Below are 20528 nucleotides of genomic sequence, written 5' to 3'. Positions count from 1 at the left end.
GTTGGCTTTAGGTCGCCCCGAGCAAGCTGGAAATCAATCCCACCGGAATCCACCCGCCACTCTTCTGGCTCTAGTTTTCTCGGAGGCCAGCGGGAAGTCCCGCGTGCGTGCGTCTGCCCTCCATCCCTCCCGCCTTGGGCCACCGGAGGACCGGTGGGCAGCTCCCCCCCGCGGCTGCCCGCCCCCGCGGCGGATGCGGCGCACAGAGGAGGCCCAGGCGAGGTGGCAGTGGTGGCACGTCTGTTTATTGGCGCGGGCGCGCTCAGAGCGCCGCGAGGCAGTCGGTGCCCGCGTACCCCGGCAGGCGCAGGGCGAACTTTCGGCGCAAGTCGGCGGGCACGAACCTGCCCGCCACGAAGTGGTGGCTCCCGGAGAAGCGGCCGGCGCAGCGCTTGGGCGCCGCCAGCGACACGAGCACGTCGGGTCGTAGCCCGTCCTCGGCGTCGCCGCCAGTCTCTGGGTCCCAGCCTGAGGGAGGAAGGATGGGAGGCAGGCGGGAGCCGAGGCTGGGAGGGGTGCTCGCTGTCAGGAGACCGCCGCCCACCACCCACTTCCCCTTCCCCAGCCTGCGCGGCCTCGGCTCTGACACGTGAGTCCTGGTCAGTCCGGCCTCCCCGTAAAACTGAGCGTCTGCCCTCAGACCAGTTCCTCCTCCCTCCGTGGATACGTCTCCCTGCCCCTCTGGCCTCAGCCGTTGCCTTCATACTTGTCTGTCTCTGCTCCCATCCTGCGACCCAGTCCCCCTCCTCCATCTGACTCAACCTTTGCCAGCAGACTACATTTCTACCTGCTGCTCTTCGAAGTCAGACCTGTGTGTCCGCCTTCTGACCTGGGGTCTGTCTGTATCCCTCCCTCCCTAACAGCCCTAAGCTCACCCTCTTAGACTGAAGTCTCTTTCCACCCAGACCTCACAGGCTCCTCTGACCAGAATACACTTCTCACCTCCATCCTCAGTCAAGCCTCCCCCACCAGACCTGTCTCTTTGCACCAGGTTCTTGCCTCTGAAGATATGCCCTGCCCTTAGCAACCTGAGCATCCATCCTCCTCCTTCTGACTGGAGACTCTTCCCTCTGACTTGCCTTCATCCTCAGACCAGATCTTGCCTTTTGGCTTGGCAGGTCCCAGCCCCTCCCTCACTGGACCATAGCCTCTGCCATATCTTAGATAAGCCTCCGCCTTCAGACTTGGGCTCTTGCCTTCTCTCCCCGCTCTGACCTGTCTGGGACCACTGACTGAAAGCCTCCTCCCTCTGACTTTTTATTTATTTAAAATGTGTTTATTTATTTTTTGGCCACACAGTGCAGGATGTGAGATTTTAGTTCCCTGACCAGAGCTCACACCCGTGCCCCCTGCATTGAAAGTGCAGAGTCGTAACCACTGGACCACCAGAGAATTCCTCCTCCCTCTGACTTTAATCCTGCCTTCTCTGACCCTAGCTTCCACCCTCAGACCAGGGGCCACTAATAACTGCTCCTGAGCTGCCAGGGCGACCCCCTCTGTCCTAGGCTGTCTGTTCAAACACCAGCTCGCAGCCTCTCCCCTGGCCAGGCAGCCCACCTCCTCCTTTAGTCACCATCCCCAGCTCAGTGGCATCCTGTGGCTATGACCCTGGGCTCCTGTAAGCTGGGGGATGTCCCCCGAGTCTGGTTGCCCCCACGGAGGGTCCGGCTGGCTAGCAGCTGTTTGTTCCATCTGCCTGTTGCCTAATGGTTCCAACAGGCATGGGGCGGCGGCCAGGATGGGCGAGGCTTTTGCCGAGTGAGCTCACGTCTGCCTGGGCGACTGGGCCAGGATGGGCAGAGGGCACGCCGTGCTGGGTGTAAGGGGGAGGGGAGCCAGGGTCACCTGGGCACCAGCCTGGGCACTGCCCATCCAAAGGATGGACATGACCCTCGGCCTCACCCAGAGTGTAGAAGCCATCCACAGTGAGGAAGCAGGCTCGGGGTGGGCAAACAGGCTGGGACCACCAGAAGCCAGGGGTATAGGGGCCTCCGCCCAAGCCCGCCTCCCCGCCCCTCATGCCCCCCTCCACCTGGCGTGCCTGAGGGGATGTCCAAGCTCACAAGGGGGATGGACAGTAGCTTGAGCGTGGCCAGCGCACGTGTGCAGGGACCCCCGACCTCCGCCAGCTCCACACCAGGGCCCAGCACAGCGTCCACCACCAGCCTGTAGGCGTTGTTGATGAGCTGGACCTGGGAGAGCGAGGCAGATGCAGGGTCGGGGGCGGCCTTGGGGCTCTGTCCCCTACCACCCCTCGGCTGCCGCCCAAGCTGACCTCTGCGGGCAGATAGGACAGGAAGGGGATGTCCATCTTCTCACACTGAGTAGTCAGGTCCCGGTGCAGTGGGTCGAGCGAGCGCATGGGGTAGAAGATGCTGGGTTCGTACTCCTGCGGGAGGCAGGACGGGTCGGCACTGGGAGCCTCCCCGGCTCCCTACTGGGCCTCTGCTCCTAGCTCGGCAGGAACTGCCTGTCGCGAGCACTGGGCGCGTTCTGTCTCCCCGGGACACTGACCAGAGGAGCAAGCGACATGTTCAGGGCTGGGGGGGGGGGCGGGGGTGTGGCCCTGGGAGGCCAGGTGCGTCTCGCTACTCACGAACACCCTCAGGTGCCGCGCGCACGCCAGCCCCACCGCTCCGTTGTGCTCCGGGCCGCACACGACCAGCGCCGTCCTCTGCTTCCGGGGGAGCGCCGGCAGAGGGAACACCTGGCAGGGGCACGGCAAAGGCAGAGGCACGGTGTTTGGAACGCCTCCTGAGGCCGGGGGGAAACTGAGGCCCGCGGTAGAGGAAGGGACGGGGCTCGGGCCCGGAGGCGAGAGGACAAGACCGGGGGAGCGGTGTTCTGGGGGGAACAGGGCCCCTAAGGGCCTCGGCTTCCTTCTTGGCGACCCAGGGTCCTCGCCTCAGGCTCCCTCAAGCTTGAGCAGAGAAACGTGCCTCCTGCCACCACCGAGCCGGAGCGCGGTTTGTTTATCCTCGGCCTGAGCTGCAGACACTCCTCCACCTCTTTCCGCTGCGGTGGCTGCCCCTCCCCCGCCCATGTTTCCAGGCCTGCATCCCTCCAGGAGGCCCCAGGGCTGGGGGCGGGAGGTGGGGGTATTTTTCCAGCCCGCCGCGCCCTGCCTTTCTCCTCTGTCCCTCTCCCTTTCTCTCTGCCTCTCTCAGACTGTCCGGAGGTCGGCCTCGGCTTCTTCGCTCACACCCCGTCCGTGGCTCTGGAGACAGACCCCGGGGTAGAAGGCTCAGTTTTCCACCTTGCTTCCTACATGACTCTGGGCAAGCCATGTTATTTCTCCTGAGTTGTTACGTGTTGTTCTTCCAGCTCTTCTGGGCCCGACCCTTTTAAAGTAATGACAATATTATACTTGTTTCTCTCCGTCTCTGTCTCTCTCAGACTCTGCGTCTCTCTTTGACGCAGGAGCTAAGTCTCAGCCCAGACTCTCTGCGTGGCCTCAGCTCACTCTCCTCCCGGCACCTCTGTCAAGTAGGAGTAACAGTGACTCTGACGGGCTTCTGGGGTCTCCAGGGGGCCAAACTATACTCTAACTTCCAACCACAGCAAGGGAGTTCTTTCCTTTTGGGGTCTCCTCCCCAGGGTCTCAGCAAGGTCCTGACTCACCTTGATCATACCTATGACCCCACCACGCCATGCCCAGAGCCCCAGACCTGACCTAGTCAGGGAGAGTCATAATGTCTGACTGGCTTGCCTCTGGACAGACACAAAGCTTTCAATGTGAAAACTGGATGGTTGGTCTTTAACAGCCAAGCATGAGGTTACTTTACTGGGTTTGCTTTTGTGGCTTTGATTTTCATTGTTCTTCTTTCCCCTGAGCATCTCACTCAGGATATGTTTCACTTGGAAATAGGAACGGTTAAGTTAAAAAACAGTGCAGTCCACATAAAGAAAGATATGAAGTTTTTTCAAAAGTATACAGTGGTGATCAGAAGAACGGGAAGAAGGGGAGGAAGAGGTTACCTGCTGGAGCCCTGACTCGACTGGGCACTTTTCTAGAATTTGTGTTTATTCATTGGTGTCAGTTTATTACCCTTTTTCAGACATGGAAACAGGCCCAGCGTGGTCTGGCAGCATGACACGGACCACTGGATAGCAACTGGTCTCTTGCAGGCACTTTGAAGCTTGGGGATTTGTCCCAAAGCCAAATATAGCTCTACTCCTCCCCACCTCTGGGCCTTAGTTCCTGGACCTGTGGTAGGTAGCTGTTTGGGGGTGCTCAGACTTAGGAAGCTGATGTCCCCTCTGCTCACGACCCAGGAGGCAGCAGAGACAGGCAGTCAAGGGCCCCAGACCCATCTCTGTAGTTGCTTCCACATCTCTGGGGACCCCTTTCTCTGTCCTGACACTCAGCAACCCCCTGGCCAGAGCCAGTGACGGGACCTTGGTTTCCTCATCTGAGTGATGGGCTGGGGTGGCCCCAAGCCAAGAGGGCTTTCTTGAGGGCAGAAATGACCATCCTGGCCAGGGGTCACGCAGCTAGGCCTCCGCTTCGGTGAGCTGGCCGTCTGCTCAGGGTCAAGGCTGAGAAGCAGGCTCAGGTACCTTGGTCACAGCCACGGCACTAGCATGACCACACCACTCCACCAGCTGCTGCCGCCCAAAGCGATAATCCTCCAGCAGCTCCCGCTCCAGGGCCGCTGCCTCCGCGGTGCTGAGGGTCAGAGTGGGGAGACAGAGAGACGGAGAGACAGACACTCAGCTGGAGCCAGAAATGTGCCACCAGTGATCTGAGCCAGGCCCTAACACCACCCCCACTCCCGTGCCCGGAGCTGAAGACCCTCGGTCAGTTTCCTCATCTGTCCCATACACGGTTGAATGGAAGCCTGCCAGCGAGGCAATGGGCGTTTTGAACACAAACCTGAGGCACGGGAGCCCTCTGGCGGTAGAAGAAGCACATGGCAGTGCATGTTCGTTCCACTGCCCCAGAGCGTGGGCGCCTGTAGTCGTGTGAGAGCCGAAGAATGGATGCTTCCCAATTGTGGTGCTAGAGAAGACTCTTGAGAGTCACTTGGACTGAAAGGAGATCAAACCAGTCAATACCAAAGGAAATCAAGAATGAATATTCATTGGAAGGACTGAGGCTGAAGATGAAGCTTCAATAGTTTGGCGACTGGATGAGAAGAGCAGACTCACTGAAAAAGACCCTGATGCTGGGAAAGAATGAAGGCAGGAGGAGAAGGGGACGACAGAGGATGAGACAGTTGGATGGCATCACCAACTCAATGGACGTGAGTTTGAGCAAACTCCGGGAGATAGCGAAGGACTGGGAAGCCTGAAGTGCTGCGGTTCATGGGGTCGGAAGGAGTCAGACACGACTTAAGTGACCGAACAACAATAACAGTGGGGGCCTCCCCCAGATGCCTGAAGCCACCAAGGCAGGAGGAACCCAGCGCAGGTAGCAGAGCATGAAGGACTTAGTCGATGGGGCAATGTGTGGATTTTAGGCAGTGGAAACCACTGAAGGAACTCTAGGACACTGGAGGGGGCAGACTGGACTGGAGGTGCCTGGGAGAGGTGGGTTTTAAAGGCTGCAGAGGATTTTAATGCTTCACATGAGGTGGTGGCTGTGGGGACTGCAGCCATGAGACTCATTGGTGATTTTTCTTTAGATACAGTGACAAAATTCAAATGACTGTGGACTTCCCTCGTGGCACAGTGGATAGGAATCCACCTGCCACTGCAGGGGACACAGGTTCGATCCCTGGCCTGGGAAGATTCCACATGCCACAGAGCAACTAAGTGTATGCATCACACTTACTGAGCCTGCACTTGAGAGCCCACGTGCTTAGAGCCCATGCTCTGCAACAAGAGAAGCCACGGCAAGAAGAAGCCCCGGCACTGCAAGAGGAGCAACCCCCACTCACGGGAACTAAGAAAGTCCAAACAAAGCCAGAGAGACCCCGTGCAGCCAAAAATAAAAGAAGATAAAATAAATTAAGTTTTAAAAATTCGAATAATCGTGGCCAGAGAGATGGAGCCAATGTAGTTGAGGTGAAGCTCCGCCCCCAGCTTGCTGAGTGACAGGTCTGACTCCTCTCAGAGCCTTGCTTTCTTCCTCTTTTGCAAAAGTGAAGGCAGGACAGGCTAGATAATTTTTGAGGTCCAGTGCAGAATGCAAATGTGGGGCCCCTTGATCGATAATGATTAAGCATTTTAAGATGGTGATGGGGAGCAGGGCCCCGGCCCCAGTGTAGGGGGCCTTCCGAGGGACATGGGCTTGGTGGCTTCAGAGAGGAAAAGCTGGCACTGAGGGTGGGAAGGTGTTCCTCGTGCCAGAATCAGGGGCTGTAGCCTGACACCAGCCTCCCCTAGCCAAGACCCCTCCCAGGGGAGGAAGAGCACTTGCCCCCAGCTTACTAGCACACCCTTGAGTATAATAACAATAATAATGATACATATAGTAATTATAATTATTATTACTTTAAAAGGATCGGGCTCAGAAGAGTTGGAAGAACATATAACAACTCAGGAGAAGTAAAATGGCTTGCCCAGAGTCACACTGGAAGCAAACTGGAAAACCGAGCCTTCTACCCTTGGGTCTGTCTCCAGGGCCATGGATGAGGTATGGGCAAAGAAGCCGAGGCCGACCTATAGATAGGCAGAGGCTTATTGGGATGAATACTGAGGTTCCTTTCTTAAATTCTGTGAGCAGAAGACTACAACCTTCTAGCTAATTTTGTAGTGTGACCAGGCCAGGCAGCAGGAGGGCTGGAGGTGGGAAGCTAGGACTGCTATAGGAATGGGAAGTCAGGGAGGGCTTCCTGGAGGAGCTGACCTGGAATGCCGTGGGAGGTAATCCAAGTGGCAAGAACAATGAGGGTCAAGGTCTGGTGCTGGAAGCAAACTTGTCAGATTCAAGGGAAAGGAGAGAGGCAGAGTGAGTGAGGCTGAGAAACTTGGTCTGGCACACTGCAAGGTGTCACCCTGATGGAGATGGGGGCTCAGGGCGAGGTAACATGCCTAGTGACCACCGCAAGCAGAGCCATATTCAAGCCCACGCTTGTCTGAGGCTGACACTGTAGGTTGAAGGGCCAGGCAGGGAAAAGGAGCTCCCGGCGGGGCCATATGAAGAGTGCCCCCAGGGCAGGCAGGCCCAGGGGCTTCTCTGGTGGCACAGTGGATAAGAATCTGCCTGCCAATGCAGGGGACACAGGTTTGATTCCTGGTCTGGGAAGATTCCATGTGCTTTGCAGCAACTAAGCCCCTGCATCACAACTACCGAGCCCACGAGCCACAACCACTGGGCCTGCGAGCCGTGATTACGGAGCCCACACACCGAAAACTTGTGCTCTGCAACAGGCCCGCCAGAATGAGGAGCCAGTGCTCCGAACGGAGAGCAGCCCCCACGCACCACAACTAGAGGCAGCCCGCGTGCAGGAACGCGGCTCAGTCCCCCATCTTCAGCGTGCGACAGCTCTGCTGCCCCCCTGGGAGGGCTGGGGAAGATCACCCATCCTCCTCTTTTTTTTCTCTGGCCTCCACGTGGAGGCTTCCTGGGATTCCCTGGTGGCTCAGATGGTAAAGAATCTGCTTGCAGGCGGGAGACCTGGGTTCGATCCCCTGGAGGAGGGCATGGCAACCCACTCCAGTATTCTTGCCTGGAGAATCCCCACGGACAGAGGAGCCTGGCGGGCTACAGTCCATGGGGTCGCAAAAAGTCAGACATGACTGAGCGGCTTTCACTCTATTATCTTCCTGCCTAGCAGGTCACCGGAGTAACAACTGGGACTTCACAGGCAAAGGGCAGTCTGGGAACCTGAGGGGTGGGGCAGCAGCTGCTCCGAGTCCGGGATGGGATATGGCAGAGCTGCTATGGGACTGAGGAGCAGAAGGTGCTCAGTTTATGAAGGTGTCTATTGCTTCTCCCAGCCTCTGCCCTCATGAGAGGAGCTGCAAGGCCCCAAGATTTGCCCACCAGCCCCAGAAGGAGCAAAAGCCCCAGAGAGGGCTCTTTAGTGTCTGTGCCAGACGCTCCCTGCTCTCTCAGCTCCATCTGCTTCTCACCACCCTCCCGCCTCTGCCCTCCAGCCCTCCGTCACTGCTCACCTGGCTGCTACTGCAATCCCGTTCCCTCAAACTCCACACGAGCCGTGGGGGCTTTGAAAACTTGAACGCCAGACTCCCCAGACCTCCCAGCATTCAGAGAATATTTATTCAAATTCCTCACCAGGCTTGCATGCTCCCCAGTATGCCTCCCACTTTGGCCTCCTCTCCCCGTGTTCCACTCCCACCCAACACACAGCACCTCATCACTCCCCGGTTGGCATTCGAGCCCCTCCATCCCCCACACCAGGTGAAGTCACAGCTCCAGCTTCTATAACATTTTCCTCCCCCTGCCTCGCATGTGCTGGATACCAGCCAAGGACTGCACAGGACCTGCCTTGAGAAGAGGCTGAGTGGACAGCAGGCAGGTGGCAGCACAGAGGGCTGTGGGGTCTGGTTTAGAGAGAGCCTGGCTTGGGGTCCCATATCGCACACACTGAGAGGACGACACAGGAGGATGGCTTAAGGGCCAGGTGCAAGACACAACCGCAGCCGCCAGCTCCAGACCCCAAATTCATCAGCCCACTGGCAAGGGGCCCATGTATTTAAAAATCGCTTTAATCCGAGCTCAGCCATTGGCTTCCCTCCCCAGTCTTCAGTTCTATTCTCTGAACAAGGGGTTTAGTAGCAGGGGGGACTGCCAAGGAGGGAGTGAGCATTTAAGGACCTGAAAGCCTGCAGCTCTTCCCAGATGGGGAACAAGGGGCACGGCTCCAGGGTCCCTGGGAAAGACGGAGAGGAGGTGAGCCTGCTTAGGCTGTGTGTTTGGCGGGGGTGGGGTGGGGGGGAGCAACCAGTGGTGCTGATGAATAATTCATGAGGGGCAGGCCTGCTGCAGATGCCGTTTCCCTGGCAACGCAGCTTTGGAGGTGTTGGCAGCCGCAGGCTTAGTCCTTCCAACTAAATTCGAAATTCCGGGATGGGCCTGGCATTCTCCCCGCCCCCTATCCCGGCCATGCCTCTGCCTCCCATCGACAGCCGCTGGTTCCCCAGGCCTTCTTCCAGCCATGCCCCTGCTTCCCTCTGGTCCCTCTCCCTGGCTGACCTGAGGAAACACCGCTCTTCGGGCACCTCCGCTAGGTCCGGGCCATCCGTGCTGCTCATGGCGGAGGTGATCTGTGTGCACGCAGGCAGCCACCACTGCCACTGCCTTTTAAAGGCATCCCTGGGCAGAGGGGGCGTCCCCTCTCCTCCCGCCCACTGTGTGTCCGCCAATCAGGAGATGCCGCGAAGGCGCTGCGCATGGCCATTGGCTGTAAAGTGCAAGCGGACTTAACCCCTTTGTGCCAGGAGTGGAGCGGCCCATGGGATGGCGGGAATCCCAAAGTTCCGAACACTGGCAGGGAAACAAAGTCTGGAGGGACAGCGATGGGCTCATTACCCCCGCTATGGGGTCCTGGCCTGGGTGCAAGTGGACCCGCCTCTGCTGCGCCCCTCTCCAGCCCGGTACACTCCGATAAAGGTCGCCCATCCACCCACCCGGTACCCCAGTGGAGAAGACCCCCCAGTCTGAAGAGACTGGCTGCTGACAAGCAGGGTTTCAACAAAGGCAGGAAAAAGTCCAGGCATATTTGGCAGCCGACGCTTCAGGGCGATCCGGGGGCCACCCCATTGGCATCTTCTGCTTAGTCCCCACCGTCCTCTGACACCCCCACCCTCAATCACTCAGTCCTTGGGACACAAGCAGCCCAGTCTCCAAAGCGTTTATTCTCTCCGAGTGGGGAGGGGAGGCGGGTCCAGCAGTCTCTGGGGCACAAGCCCCTACGTGTACCATATGAACCCATAGGTGGCGTTGAGAATCTCCTCACTCCTGCGTAGCCCGTAGAGCTCGCCCATCATGGGAGTCACCCAGCGCGTGGTGTGGAACACGGACTCACCCACCTGTGGGGACGGAGGGGTATGGGTGGGTCCCATGAGCCTGCTGGGGCCCCACCAGGCCTGGCAGCCCCTGTGCCTCTACCCAGGATGGCCTGCCCCTTCTGGCACGTGGCACCCACTCCCCCAAAGGCCCAGGTTTTCTGTGGGAGGCTGCGTTTCTGCAGCGGCCTGGACCCTGTGGGGCTGAGCACCCACCTTCCAGCCTGGCACGTCCTTCATGATAGCTGCCTCCTCCTCCAAGTTCTCCCGAAGCATCTGGAGAACCCTGCAGGGAGACAAGGTGGGAGGTAGGCAACAGGGCTGATCCCTCCCGGGCCTGCCTAACAGACCTGCCCAACAGACCTGCCCCTCCTCCAGCTCCCCATCACCTCCCACGGCTCTCAGCCCCTCACGCGCTGATCTCTCTGCTTCACTTCCTTCCCCCTGGCAAGCTCTTGCAGCCCTCCAATGCCAAAGCCCTCTCCTCCAGAAACATTCATTCTCCTTCTTGGGTCTCTCCTGCAAGTCAAGCATGGGGCCCTCTCCAAGGATGACAGCAGCCCCTGGAGTACAAGGTCATGGCTGTTGATCCCCATGTGCATTCTGGCCTTGTCTCATGGTGCAGGCTGGGGCACTCTGACCTGTGACCTCCTGACCCCAGCGGCCTACCTCCGGTCCTTCTCTGCCTGCAACAGAGGCATCAGCGCAATGCGGGCCTCGAAGTCCTCAATCTGTAGACGCCTGTGAAACCCCAAAACCGACACTCAGATCAGTCCACACTGGGATGGGGCAGACGATGCGGCCCTTTGACAGGCATTACCCTGGCACGGGGTTTGGGGGAGAGGCAGAGGCAAGCAGTGGGGGAAGTGGGCTCAGCCCACCAGCAGCCTGCGATAGGCGTGGGGGATGTGGGGAAACGCAGTTGGCAGAGGCAGTATCAGTCCACAAGACTGCTGGCTTCACACTTTCTTTTCAGTTCAAAACTTTTTTCTAAAAATCCTAAAAATAGCCCAGGCCTGATGATTGCAGTGAACTGGGGAGAACATTCATCATGAGGTTCTGGGCCTTACAAAACCACATCCTTTTCATCTCAAAATAACCGTGGCGGGGGGTGGGGGGGCGAGTATCATGAGCAGCTTCTTTCTTCTCCCTGCTTTTCGGCGTTCCCTGCTTTTCGGCGTCTCTAAGTCGCCAGCCCTGTCTGCTGGGGGGAGTGGGGAGAGCAGTCCCACTGACACAGCCCAGGGGTTGGCCCCTGACCCTGTCCCCCTATCACTACGAATCTCACAGCAGCACAGGGAAGGGTCCCAGGGAACTCTCGCCTCCACCTCAACCCCCCAGGGCCCAGGGCCCGGGGCTTCTGTCCTCACCAGGCACATACCATGGCTGCCGCGGTGCCCGGGAGACTGGGCCTGGTCTCGCCTTCCAGGGTGGGGGCCTCATGTCCAGCACCCACCAGGTGCCCTGAGTTCACTGAACAAAGCGGAGTGCCCGCCACATGCTGGACCTTCTCCAGCACTGCCCTCGTAGGGGGTAAGCAGGGTCAAGGTGGACGCTGAGGATGCAGATTTGGGGAGGGAGGGAGGACCACTGGTTGGGAGCCAGTGAGGAGGAGCCACCTGACAAGAGTGCTGGGTCCCAACCAGGGCCACGGCAGCCTGGGACCCTCAGGCCGGTGCGGCTGACCCGGCCGTTGTCTTGTATGATCTGCCTTTGAAGCCCTGGTATCATCACTGCCCGGGTACCACTGACAAACACCCCCCGAGGGACAGGGCCTGTCCCCCTGCCTCCGCCTCTGCCTGATGGGCTATGCAAACTGGACCTTGGGGTACCTGGGGCTGGAGCTCAAGAGTACCTAGTGAACACCCAGAGGCAAGCTTCTTACTTAGTAGTCAGTCATTCCTTGACAGTAAAGCCCAGAAATGAACTTGCTGGCTCAGGCCCTGAGCTCCCTGAGGTGCTGACGGGGGCCTGGAGGAGCCACAAGTCCACCCGCCTCTCCAGTGTGGGGCCTACCTGCGCTCGCGGTTCCACCTCATCATGCTCCAGTACCCAAAGAGCAAGGCCCCAATGCCCACGGCGAACATGCTGTAGCCTGCAGGGAGAGGGCACCGCTCAGCACCTGCCCGAGGGACAGGCCACCTTGACGCTTCTTCTCCTAACCCACAACCCACCCACGGCAAGTACTCCAGAAACAGGAAAGAGGGAGAAGGCGAAGCCCTCCTGGAGCCCCACCCAGCCAGCCAGGGCTGTTTCTAAGGCCTGTTCTTTGACTACTTGTTTTGTCTCTGTGGAGAGTCCACCCGCCCCTCCCGCTGACACCCCCTCCCCTGCAACTGTAGACCACGCTTCATCCCAATCACCCATTCTGCAGGCAGGGCACACCAGGCTGCAAGGCTGCAAGTCTGCCACACCTCAGCCCCACGCCAGGGTTCCTGGAAGGCGCAGGCTGGGCAGAGACTATGGGAGAGCCCGGCAGTCTAAATGGTGATGGCTGGGTGGCCTCGGCCCGCTTCTGACCAGAAGGTTGTTTGAGTTCCTTCAGCCAGCTGGTCCCTGTGGCGAAGGACGGTGTCCACGCTGGATCCTGGCCCCACAGAGGGCCTGGCGGCCAGGGCCACCTCCCCAGGGGCTGCCCACAAGAAGCCGTATGGAGCTGCTGGAGGCAGGCAGTGCCCTGCAGGGGCCACCCAGCCACCCCCTGGGCTCCCAGGATGCTGCTGCCTCCCAGCCCCGTGGGACTGAGCCCCCTTCCTGGGACCCCAGGAGACAGAGGCTGAAATGAATATTTACTGAGCCCCTGGGGCACCTGCTCTGTAATTCTGACTGACAGGCTGTGGGCCTGCTGGGGTCTTTAGGGAGGTCTGGATGCCTGGGGCCTGGTTGGGGCTGGCTCGTCCCACACCCTTCTCTTTCCAGCCCTGGTCTCTCCTCTGGATGGAACTCATGGTTGTTGGGATGAGCTCACAAGCTCAGCCAGACTGAGCCCCATGTAACACCCAGTAAAGCGCTAGCAAATGGTGGGTAAAGCCACTCCCTGGGCCTTGCGGGGGACGAAGTGTGGGCTCTTTCTCCTTTAGCTTGGCTTAGCACAAGACTCATCTGGCACCTCTGCTGGACCCGGAGATAAATGAGAAACTGGCTCAATTTTTTTACTCCTTTTAGTTCAACCTGTTAAAACACAAGCTCAAAGCAAGACATTCCCAAGTTATGGGGGACGAGGTAGTGGGGGCACCCTGGCCCCTGCACTGAGGCCCTAGTGCCCAGGACCAGCCCTCAGCGCGCCCATGGCTCCCACACAGTGGCTGACCACCCGCGCTGGGCACACAGCGTTCCCTCTGCTGGGTGACACGTGTTTCACCAAAGCTGCCCATTCTCTGCAGAAAGGCTCAGGGGTTTCTCCTTCTAACCCAGCCCCAGAGAATAGACCTGTACTGTCCTTGTAAGGGCCTCTTACCCCCAGCATTGGGCGCCCATGTGTGGGTCCATCTGGAAGATAAAACTCCAAGACTAAGGTAAGGTGCTAGAGGAGGATATGGCAACCCACTCCAGTATCCTTGCCTGGAGAATCCCATGGACAGAGGAGCCTGGCAGGCTACAGTCTGTGGGGTCACAGAGTCGGACACGACGGAGGGACTAAACCACAACAAGGTGAGATGACCTTCCCGCCAACTCATCTAGTCCTCGCTGACAGTGTGAGGCAGAGGCCCTAGGCCCTCAGGGGGGTGTCCAGCCTCCTCTGGAGGGAGACGACAATGGGGTGGGGGGGGGGGCAGGGGGGAAGGCATATCCAGAAAAGGGCGCAGGCCACGTGTAAAGACGGCCTGAATAAACAGAAATGCATCCTGTGTTCATGGATCGGAACTCAACATTGTTCAGATGGCAGCAGTCTCCAAACTGAGGTACCGATCCAACCCAGTTCCCATCAGAATCCTTTCTTCCCCCCACAGTCCCACATAAATTGACAAGCAGCTTGGAAAATTCATGTGGAAATGCAAGGGCCCAGAAGAGCTGAGATAGTTCTGGAAAAGAACAAAGTTGGAGGATTCTTCAAACTTACCATGCAGCTGTGTGTACAAGATAGAGCGCACTGGCGTAAGGACAGCCGTGTGCATCGGTGGAACAGAGCGGACGGTCCAGAAATAAACCCTCACATTCACGGTCAATTGATTTCGGACAAGGGTGCCAAGATAATTCAATGGGGAAAGAACAGTCTTTTCAGCAAATTGGACAACTGGGTAGCCACATGCAAAAGAATAAAGTGTGCATCTCCCTCCCTCCATAAACAAATATTAACTCAAAATAGATCAAAGACCTCAATGTAAGAGCTAAAACTACAAGACTCTTAGAAAACAGCGAAGTCATTCTGTGACCTAGGATAAGGCAACAATTTCTTAGATCAGACACTGGCCACACAAGTGACAAGAGAAAAAAACAGATGAATTGGACACTGTTGAAATGTAAAACTTTTGTGCTGCAAGTGACACTATCAACAAGCTGACAAGACAACGCACAGAATGGAAGTATTTGCACATCATGTATCTGATAAGAGAATGGTATCCAAAATACATAAAGAGCTCTTAAATTCAACAATAAAGACTCACCACCTAATTTAAAAATGTGTCAAGGGTCTGAATAGATCTTTCTTCAAGGAAGCTACACAAACAGCCAGAAAACACATGAAAAGGTGCTCAGCATCATTAGTCCCTAGGGAAATGCAAATCAAAACCACAGTAGATGCCACCTCACATCCACTAGGGTGGCTAAAATTTTTTTAATGGAAAACAATTACTGTTGTCCAGAGGCAGAGAAATGGGAATGCCCATACACTGTAGGTGGGAACGTAATTTGGTATAGCCAATCTGGAAAACAGTTTGGCAGTTCCTCAAAATGTTAAATGTGGTGTTACCATGTGACCCAGCAACCCCACTTCACCTAAGGGAAAGGAAACATATGTTCACACAGAAACCCATATAAGCATGTTCACAGCAGCACTGTTCCCAACAGCCAAAAGATGGAAACAATTCAAATGTCCATCAAACAGTAAATGGACACACAAAACGTCCAGCCATACAAGGTTATTCAGCCATAATAAAGAAGGAAGCATCGAAGCATACTACAACATATACATTAAAAATGTGCTGAGAGGACTTCCCAGGTTGTTCAGTGGTTAAGACTCTTGCCTGCCAATGCAGGAGACACTGATTCCATCCCTGATCCAGGAAGATTCCACATGTTGCGGAGCAACTAAGCCCCTGCACAACTCTTGAGTGTGTGCTCTAGAGCCCAGCAGCCACAACGACCGAGCACATGTGCTGCAACCACCGAGCCCACGCACCCGAGAGTCCATGCTCCGCAACAAGAGACGGCATTGCAACAAGAAGCCTGTACACCGCAACGAGAAGCCTGTGCACCACGAGAGTGGCCCCCCACTCGCCGCAAATAGAAGCCACACAGTAGTGGAATCCCAGCACAGCCAAAAATAAATAAACAAAACATATCAATTAAAAAAACATGCTGAGAAGTCAGAGTTAGCAGAGGCAAATCCCTGGGGACAGGAAGCAGGCCCGTGGCTGTCAGGGGCTGGGGGAGAGTGTGGAGCAAAGGCTGCTCAGTGCTGCATTTCCTCTGGGGCGATGCAAATGTAAACTAGATCATTCCGAAGGCTGCACAACGGGGAGCAGACTGAAAATCGGTCTGTACACAGGAAATGGGTGATTATACAGTATGGCATGTGAATTTCAATTAAAATGCTAAAGATACCAGAAAAAAAGGGCCGCTCACTGGTGCAGGAGGGTGTGGTGAGGGGAGAGCGGGGTGCGAGAGACCAGCGGGAAGGTGGAGCTAATGGTCAGTTAGTAGCTGTGTGGCTCAAGGGTGGCCTGAGCCAGCCTGGCACACTGTAGCGTGCTGGCAGTGAGTGGTCTAGGCAGAGAAAAGGGGAGTGGGCGCCAAGCCTGGGGTCACGGTGCCAGGACAAGAGCAAGACCAATGGAGAGAAAGCAGCCGCGGATAAGGCTGCAGGACAGAAATGAGGGCAGGGTACAGGAAAAGAGTGAAGAGGCTCTACATTTGCTGTTCCCTCTACCTGGGCAACTCCTCTTCAGAGAGGTCCTCTCGCCCATTCTGGCTCAGTAAGGCCCCAATTATCCTGGGCCTCAGCACTGGCCACAGTGGGAAATTACAAGCAATGTGTCTGTCTCCTCAGCTGGGTGAGCTCCTCAGGATAGAGCCCAGCACTAAGGACGCGTTCACCAGTTACTAAATGGCGGCACACTAACTAGATGCAGGTACACAGACAGAGACCACACCTCAGAAGGGTTATATTCCGCAGCCCTCCGCACCCAGGAGAGACAAGGGGTCTGGATGTGCAACAGGGGAAGCGGGTGCAAAGGGCTGACAGTCGGAGACGAGAGCGCAGGCAGGGGTATTTAAGGCACACACTGCTGAGAGGAACAGGATGCAGGCCACATGTGGGACTGCAAAACAAGAGAGATGCTGGCTGTGGGAAGCCCAGGGAGACCCAAGGGCTGGGGTTCTTGTGTGGCCTGGTCTGGACACAGGTCACAGAAGTACACATGTATAAACAGAACTCATGCCACACACCCGAGGAGTGTTCTAGCCTGCATGCTAAGTTAAGATTTTGAGAAAAGACAACACAGATCGCATTATATTCATTGAATCTAGGAGTGAGTCTAGAGTCAAGTGCCCAGTGCTCCAAATCTAACCTGTAACTGTTTTTGTATGGTCCTCAGGCTGAGCACGGAGAAGGCAATGGCAAGCCACTCCAGTTCTCTTGCCTAGAAAATCCCATGGATGAAGGAACCTGGTAGGCTGCAGTCCGTGGGGTCCCTAAGGGTCAGACACAACTGAGCGACTTAACATTCACTTTTCACTTTCACACATTGGAGAAGGAAATGGCAACCCACTCCAGTGTTCTTGCCTGGAGAATCCCAGGGACGGGGGAGCCTGGGGGGCTTCCATCTATGGGGTCACACAGAGTCGGACACGACTGAAGTGACTTAGCAGCAGCAGCAGCAGGCTAAGCACACTTTTAGGCTGGTAAAGCTGTAAAATAAGCAACAGGGGAGAAAGCCTATCTGGCCAAGAAAGCAGAAAATACTTACCTGGCTCTTTACGGAAAAAGTTTGCCAACCTTTGTTCCAAGTTACAAAAAATCCAGTAGGGAGCATAGGAAGACTTGAGTTTTTAACCTAACATTAACTTTTTTCTGTCTTAATTATAACATTTAAAAAAATCATGCCCCCCCCCAAAAAAAAAAAAATCATGCCCATGAATTTTTTTCTGCTTTTTAATTGAGGCATAATTTGCAAAACATGCACACATTTTAAATGTAAAGCGCAATGAGTTACAGCAAAATATTCATTCTTAACTTGGTTGACATTCTTTGTATTTCTGTTAATCTTGGGTGCAGTGTATGGGCGTTTTTTACTTTCTCGTATATGTTTTTGTGTTGACCCCAATAAAAAAAATTTAAAACGTTATTTAGAGCCCTTGACAATTAGAAGAATCCATATTTCTGGGATACCCTGCAGGTGGGGGCCACCAGAGAGGAACCACTGCGCAGAACTTTTTCCCGCCCCCCCCCCAAAAAAATCTTTCAAATTCTCTGGGTATTCCAGGTTTGGCCCCAGCGTGGCCCTGTGGGGAGTCGCATCCTCTCTCGTGTCTCAGTCTCCCTACTTGTGAAACCGGAAAGTGCGGGAATGCTCCCGGCGGAAGCTAAACTAATTTCAGTTTGTGCTTAGTCGCTCAGCCATGTCCAACTCTTTGCGACCCTATGGACTGTAGCCCGCCAGGCTACTCTGCCCATGGGATTTTTCAGGCAAGAATACTGGAGTGGGTTGTCATTTCCTCCTCCAGGAAATCTTCCTGACCCAGGGATCGAACCTGCGCCTCCTGTGTCTCCTGAATTGCAGGCGGATTCTTTACCCGCTGAACCCCCGGGGAAGCCCTCTCTCGGCTTAATCAATGAAGTGTAAACTGGAAATAATTAACGGGACCGACCTCCTGGGCTGTTACGAGAAGGAAGCACAGGGCATAGTAAACAGTCGACAAACTGCAGCAGTTTTCATTATTGTTAGTACTGACGCTTTTGGGGATCCCAGGGCTCCGCCTCCCGTCACACGGCGGGGAAAACCTTGGCCCGCTAGACTCTCGGGCGTCCCGACCCCGCCGCGGCGCCTAGACCGCCCAGACCCTGACACCGCGGCGCAGGGCAACACTGACCCGACAGTCCCCGACGCGGGAGGTTCCGCTTGTAGTCGATAGGGCCGTAGCCCCCCGCTGGGGGCATGTCCTGCTTCACCTTCGACGCCGCCATGCTCGCAGGACCCCGCACTTCCGGTCGCAGGAGGAAGTTGCGCGCGGCGCGCGACACCACGCTGAGCGCGGCGGAAGCTGCCGCGCGGGTCTCGAGCCCGCCTGGGACCCACCGCAGCTCGTGCGAGCGCTCCGGGGCGGGGCCTGGGGTCGACTGCGCGCCCCAGGTGCGACCAGAAAGTCCTTATTTTCTCTTCTCCTAGATGGAGGCATGGCTCGGTCGGTGTTAAAGCCTGCAGCCCGTCTGGTCGCCAGAGTTCTTGCACCAAAGCACCTTCCCACGCACCTTCCCTTTCAATGTGAGGCCAGTTAGAAACTCCAGGCTCCCGAGGGAGCCAGGTATCGTCCCATTTTCCCGCCTTGGGACACCCTGCGGGCAGCCCAGGGCTCTGCAGGGTTAGGACTGGATTACACGAAGTTCGGGGACGGCTGCTGCTCAGATTCGGACTCCTGAGGAGCCGCCCCAACCCCAGGCTCGGATTCCACTCCCGTGACGGTCGAGACGCCTTGCTAATGTCGGCTCGTCGGGAACTGGATCATTCAGAGCGATTATGAGTCACAAAGCCGTGGGGCCTTGGGGAGAGCACCACGGTGCGGGGGCGGGGCCCCCACTCCCTACCCCGAGGCAGGGTGACGCCCGTGGTCACTTCACAAGGCAGAAATTGTTACCTGGGCAATAAAAAGCTCCGCGGAGGCGGGGGCCGGGGAGTGGGCACATGGGGGTGCGGGTGTGCAGGTGCCAAGCGCCATGGGTTAGGCCCGAGATCGGAGTCCGGCCGCCCCCCGACAGCAGCCGCCTCCTGCTCCCCACGCGCCCCAGGCGCCACCATGTCGGGCGACAAGCTTCTGAGCGAACTCGGCTATAAGCTGGGCCGCACGATAGGAGAAGGCAGTTACTCCAAGGTAAAGGTGGCCACGTCCAAGAAATACAAGGGCACAGTGGCCATCAAGGTGGTGGACCGGCGGCGCGCGCCGCCCGACTTTGTCAACAAGTTCCTGCCACGCGAGCTGTCCATCCTTCGGGGAGTGCGGCACCCACACATCGTGCACGTCTTCGAATTCATCGAGGTGTGCAACGGGAAGCTGTACATCGTGATGGAGGCGGCCGCCACCGACCTACTGCAGGCAGTGCAGCGAAACGGGCGCATCCCCGGGGGTCAGGCTCGCGACCTCTTCGCGCAGATCGCGGGTGCCGTGAGATACCTACACGACCACCACCTGGTGCACCGCGACCTCAAGTGCGAAAACGTGCTGCTGAGCCCTGATGAGCGCCGCGTCAAGCTCACCGACTTCGGCTTCGGCCGCCAGGCTCACGGGTACCCTGACCTGAGCACCACCTACTGCGGCTCTGCCGCCTACGCGTCGCCTGAGGTGCTGCTGGGCATCCCCTACGACCCCAAGAAGTACGACGTATGGAGCTTGGGCGTCGTGCTCTACGTCATGGTCACCGGGTGTATGCCCTTCGACGACTCGGACATCGCCGGCCTGCCCCGACGCCAGAAGCGCGGCGTTCTCTACCCCGACGGCCTCGAGCTGTCCGAGCGCTGCAAAGCACTGATAGCCGAGTTGCTGCAGTTTAGCCCGTCGGCCAGGCCCTCCGCGGGCCAAGTAGCGCGCAACGGCTGGCTGCGTGCGGGGGACTCCGGCTAGCAGCCGGGGTTCCCACCGTTCCCGCCGCCCCAGCATTGCGCAAGCGCAGGGCACGCGCAGGAAGCGCGCTTCCGTAGTTCCGCGAAGCCGCCGCGCACCGCTGTGCACGCGCCCTTCCCCCTTCCCCACTTCTTCGACGCCGGGGGCCGCAGTCGCCCCTGTTTGGAATTCAACTACTCCAACACGATCCCAAGAGCAGGAGAGCGCATGCGCCCCCTCGGTTCCCGGCGAGAAGGCCCCAGGAGGGGGCCAGATGAGAGGAGACAGAAACGTCGCGCCGGTGCAGGGTGAGCGACCGCTACGCGGTGGGCGGTGGCTGCTTGGAGAAGCTGCTGGCGAGCGGACGCGCGCGGAGTGCGTCCATCCACAGCCAGCCTTGCATACCGGTGAGGGAAGGCGCGCTCCAGGCGCTGCCCTCCTTGGAACTTGCAATAAACTCGCTCTTTCTCGCACCTAGCTCTAGCAATGGTCCCCTTTTATGGAGCAGTGGGGAGGGGATCACTCCCCGGGGAAAGGCAGGCACGGGCACCCCATTTCAGAGAGACTTGTGGAGGTTCTTGATCCAGGTCTGAAAAGGGAGTTAGGATTCGAACAGACTTTTCGGGCTTCCCATCCTG

The 20528-nt window shown here is 57.3% G+C and overlaps 3 protein-coding genes across 5 annotated transcripts; 1 reads left to right on the top strand and 2 right to left on the bottom strand.

Annotated features, from left to right (window-relative positions):
• Nucleotides 1-223: 223 nt before the first annotated feature.
• Nucleotides 224-9595, bottom strand: YJEFN3 (YjeF N-terminal domain containing 3). 3 transcript variants are annotated; one of them, XR_016038124.1, is made up of 7 exons: nt 9107-9595; nt 4561-4669; nt 2597-2707; nt 2276-2389; nt 2064-2192; nt 1558-1813; nt 331-468 (listed from the first exon to the last, which is right to left on the bottom strand). XR_016038124.1 is itself a non-coding variant. In XM_055431373.2 (6 exons), exons 1-6 carry the CDS (start codon nt 9163-9165, stop codon nt 263-265), a joined length of 750 nt encoding a protein of 249 aa, XP_055287348.1. In that variant the 5' UTR covers nt 9166-9595; the 3' UTR covers nt 224-262. The 3 variants fall into 3 exon arrangements, 2 of the variants coding, with proteins under 2 accessions (XP_055287348.1, XP_088695354.1); XM_055431373.2 differs by lacking the exon at nt 1558-1813 and having other exon boundaries at nt 224-468; nt 2042-2192; XM_088839228.1 differs by lacking the exon at nt 331-468 and having other exon boundaries at nt 1564-1813; nt 2042-2192.
• Nucleotides 9596-9748: 153 nt separating this feature from the next.
• Nucleotides 9749-18318, bottom strand: NDUFA13 (NADH:ubiquinone oxidoreductase subunit A13). The gene is made up of 5 exons (XM_055431372.2): nt 18169-18318; nt 11935-12013; nt 10588-10659; nt 10135-10204; nt 9749-9942 (listed from the first exon to the last, which is right to left on the bottom strand). The coding sequence occupies exons 1-5, from the start codon at nt 18260-18262 to the stop codon at nt 9823-9825; spliced, it is 435 nt and encodes a 144-aa protein (XP_055287347.1). The 5' UTR covers nt 18263-18318; the 3' UTR covers nt 9749-9822.
• Nucleotides 18319-19089: 771 nt separating this feature from the next.
• TSSK6 (testis specific serine kinase 6) lies at nt 19090-20528 on the top strand. The gene has a single exon (XM_055431371.2). It carries the CDS (start codon nt 19090-19092, stop codon nt 19909-19911), a length of 822 nt encoding a protein of 273 aa, XP_055287346.1. The 3' UTR covers nt 19912-20528.

This window comes from Moschus berezovskii, chromosome 8, assembly GCF_049115385.1.
Source record: "Moschus berezovskii isolate FMDL1 chromosome 8, NW_MosBer_1.0, whole genome shotgun sequence".
Taxonomy (NCBI): Eukaryota; Metazoa; Chordata; class Mammalia; order Artiodactyla; family Moschidae; genus Moschus; species Moschus berezovskii.
The sequence above is the reverse complement of the archived record's forward strand: the minus strand, read 5'-3'. Positions and strand labels throughout refer to the sequence as shown.

Coding starts and splice junctions, on each gene's coding strand:
- YJEFN3 (XM_055431373.2), bottom strand. CDS start 9,165: ATGAGCAGCACGGATGGCCCGGACCTAGCGGAGGTGCCCGAAGAGCGG. Junction 4,670..9,106: donor GAAGAGCGGTGTTTCCTCAG/GTCAGCCAGGGA, acceptor TCTGACCCTCAG/CACCGCGGAGGCAGCGGCCC. Junction 2,708..4,560: donor GTGCCGTGGCTGTGACCAAG/GTACCTGAGCCT, acceptor TGCCCCTGCCAG/GTGTTCCCTCTGCCGGCGCT.
- NDUFA13 (XM_055431372.2), bottom strand. CDS start 18,262: ATGGCGGCGTCGAAGGTGAAGCAGGACATGCCCCCAGCGGGGGGCTAC. Junction 10,205..10,587: donor CAGGCAGAGAAGGACCGGAG/GTAGGCCGCTGG, acceptor GTCTCCCTGCAG/GGTTCTCCAGATGCTTCGGG. Junction 9,943..10,134: donor AGGACGTGCCAGGCTGGAAG/GTGGGTGCTCAG, acceptor CCGTCCCCACAG/GTGGGTGAGTCCGTGTTCCA.
- TSSK6 (XM_055431371.2), top strand. CDS start 19,090: ATGTCGGGCGACAAGCTTCTGAGCGAACTCGGCTATAAGCTGGGCCGC.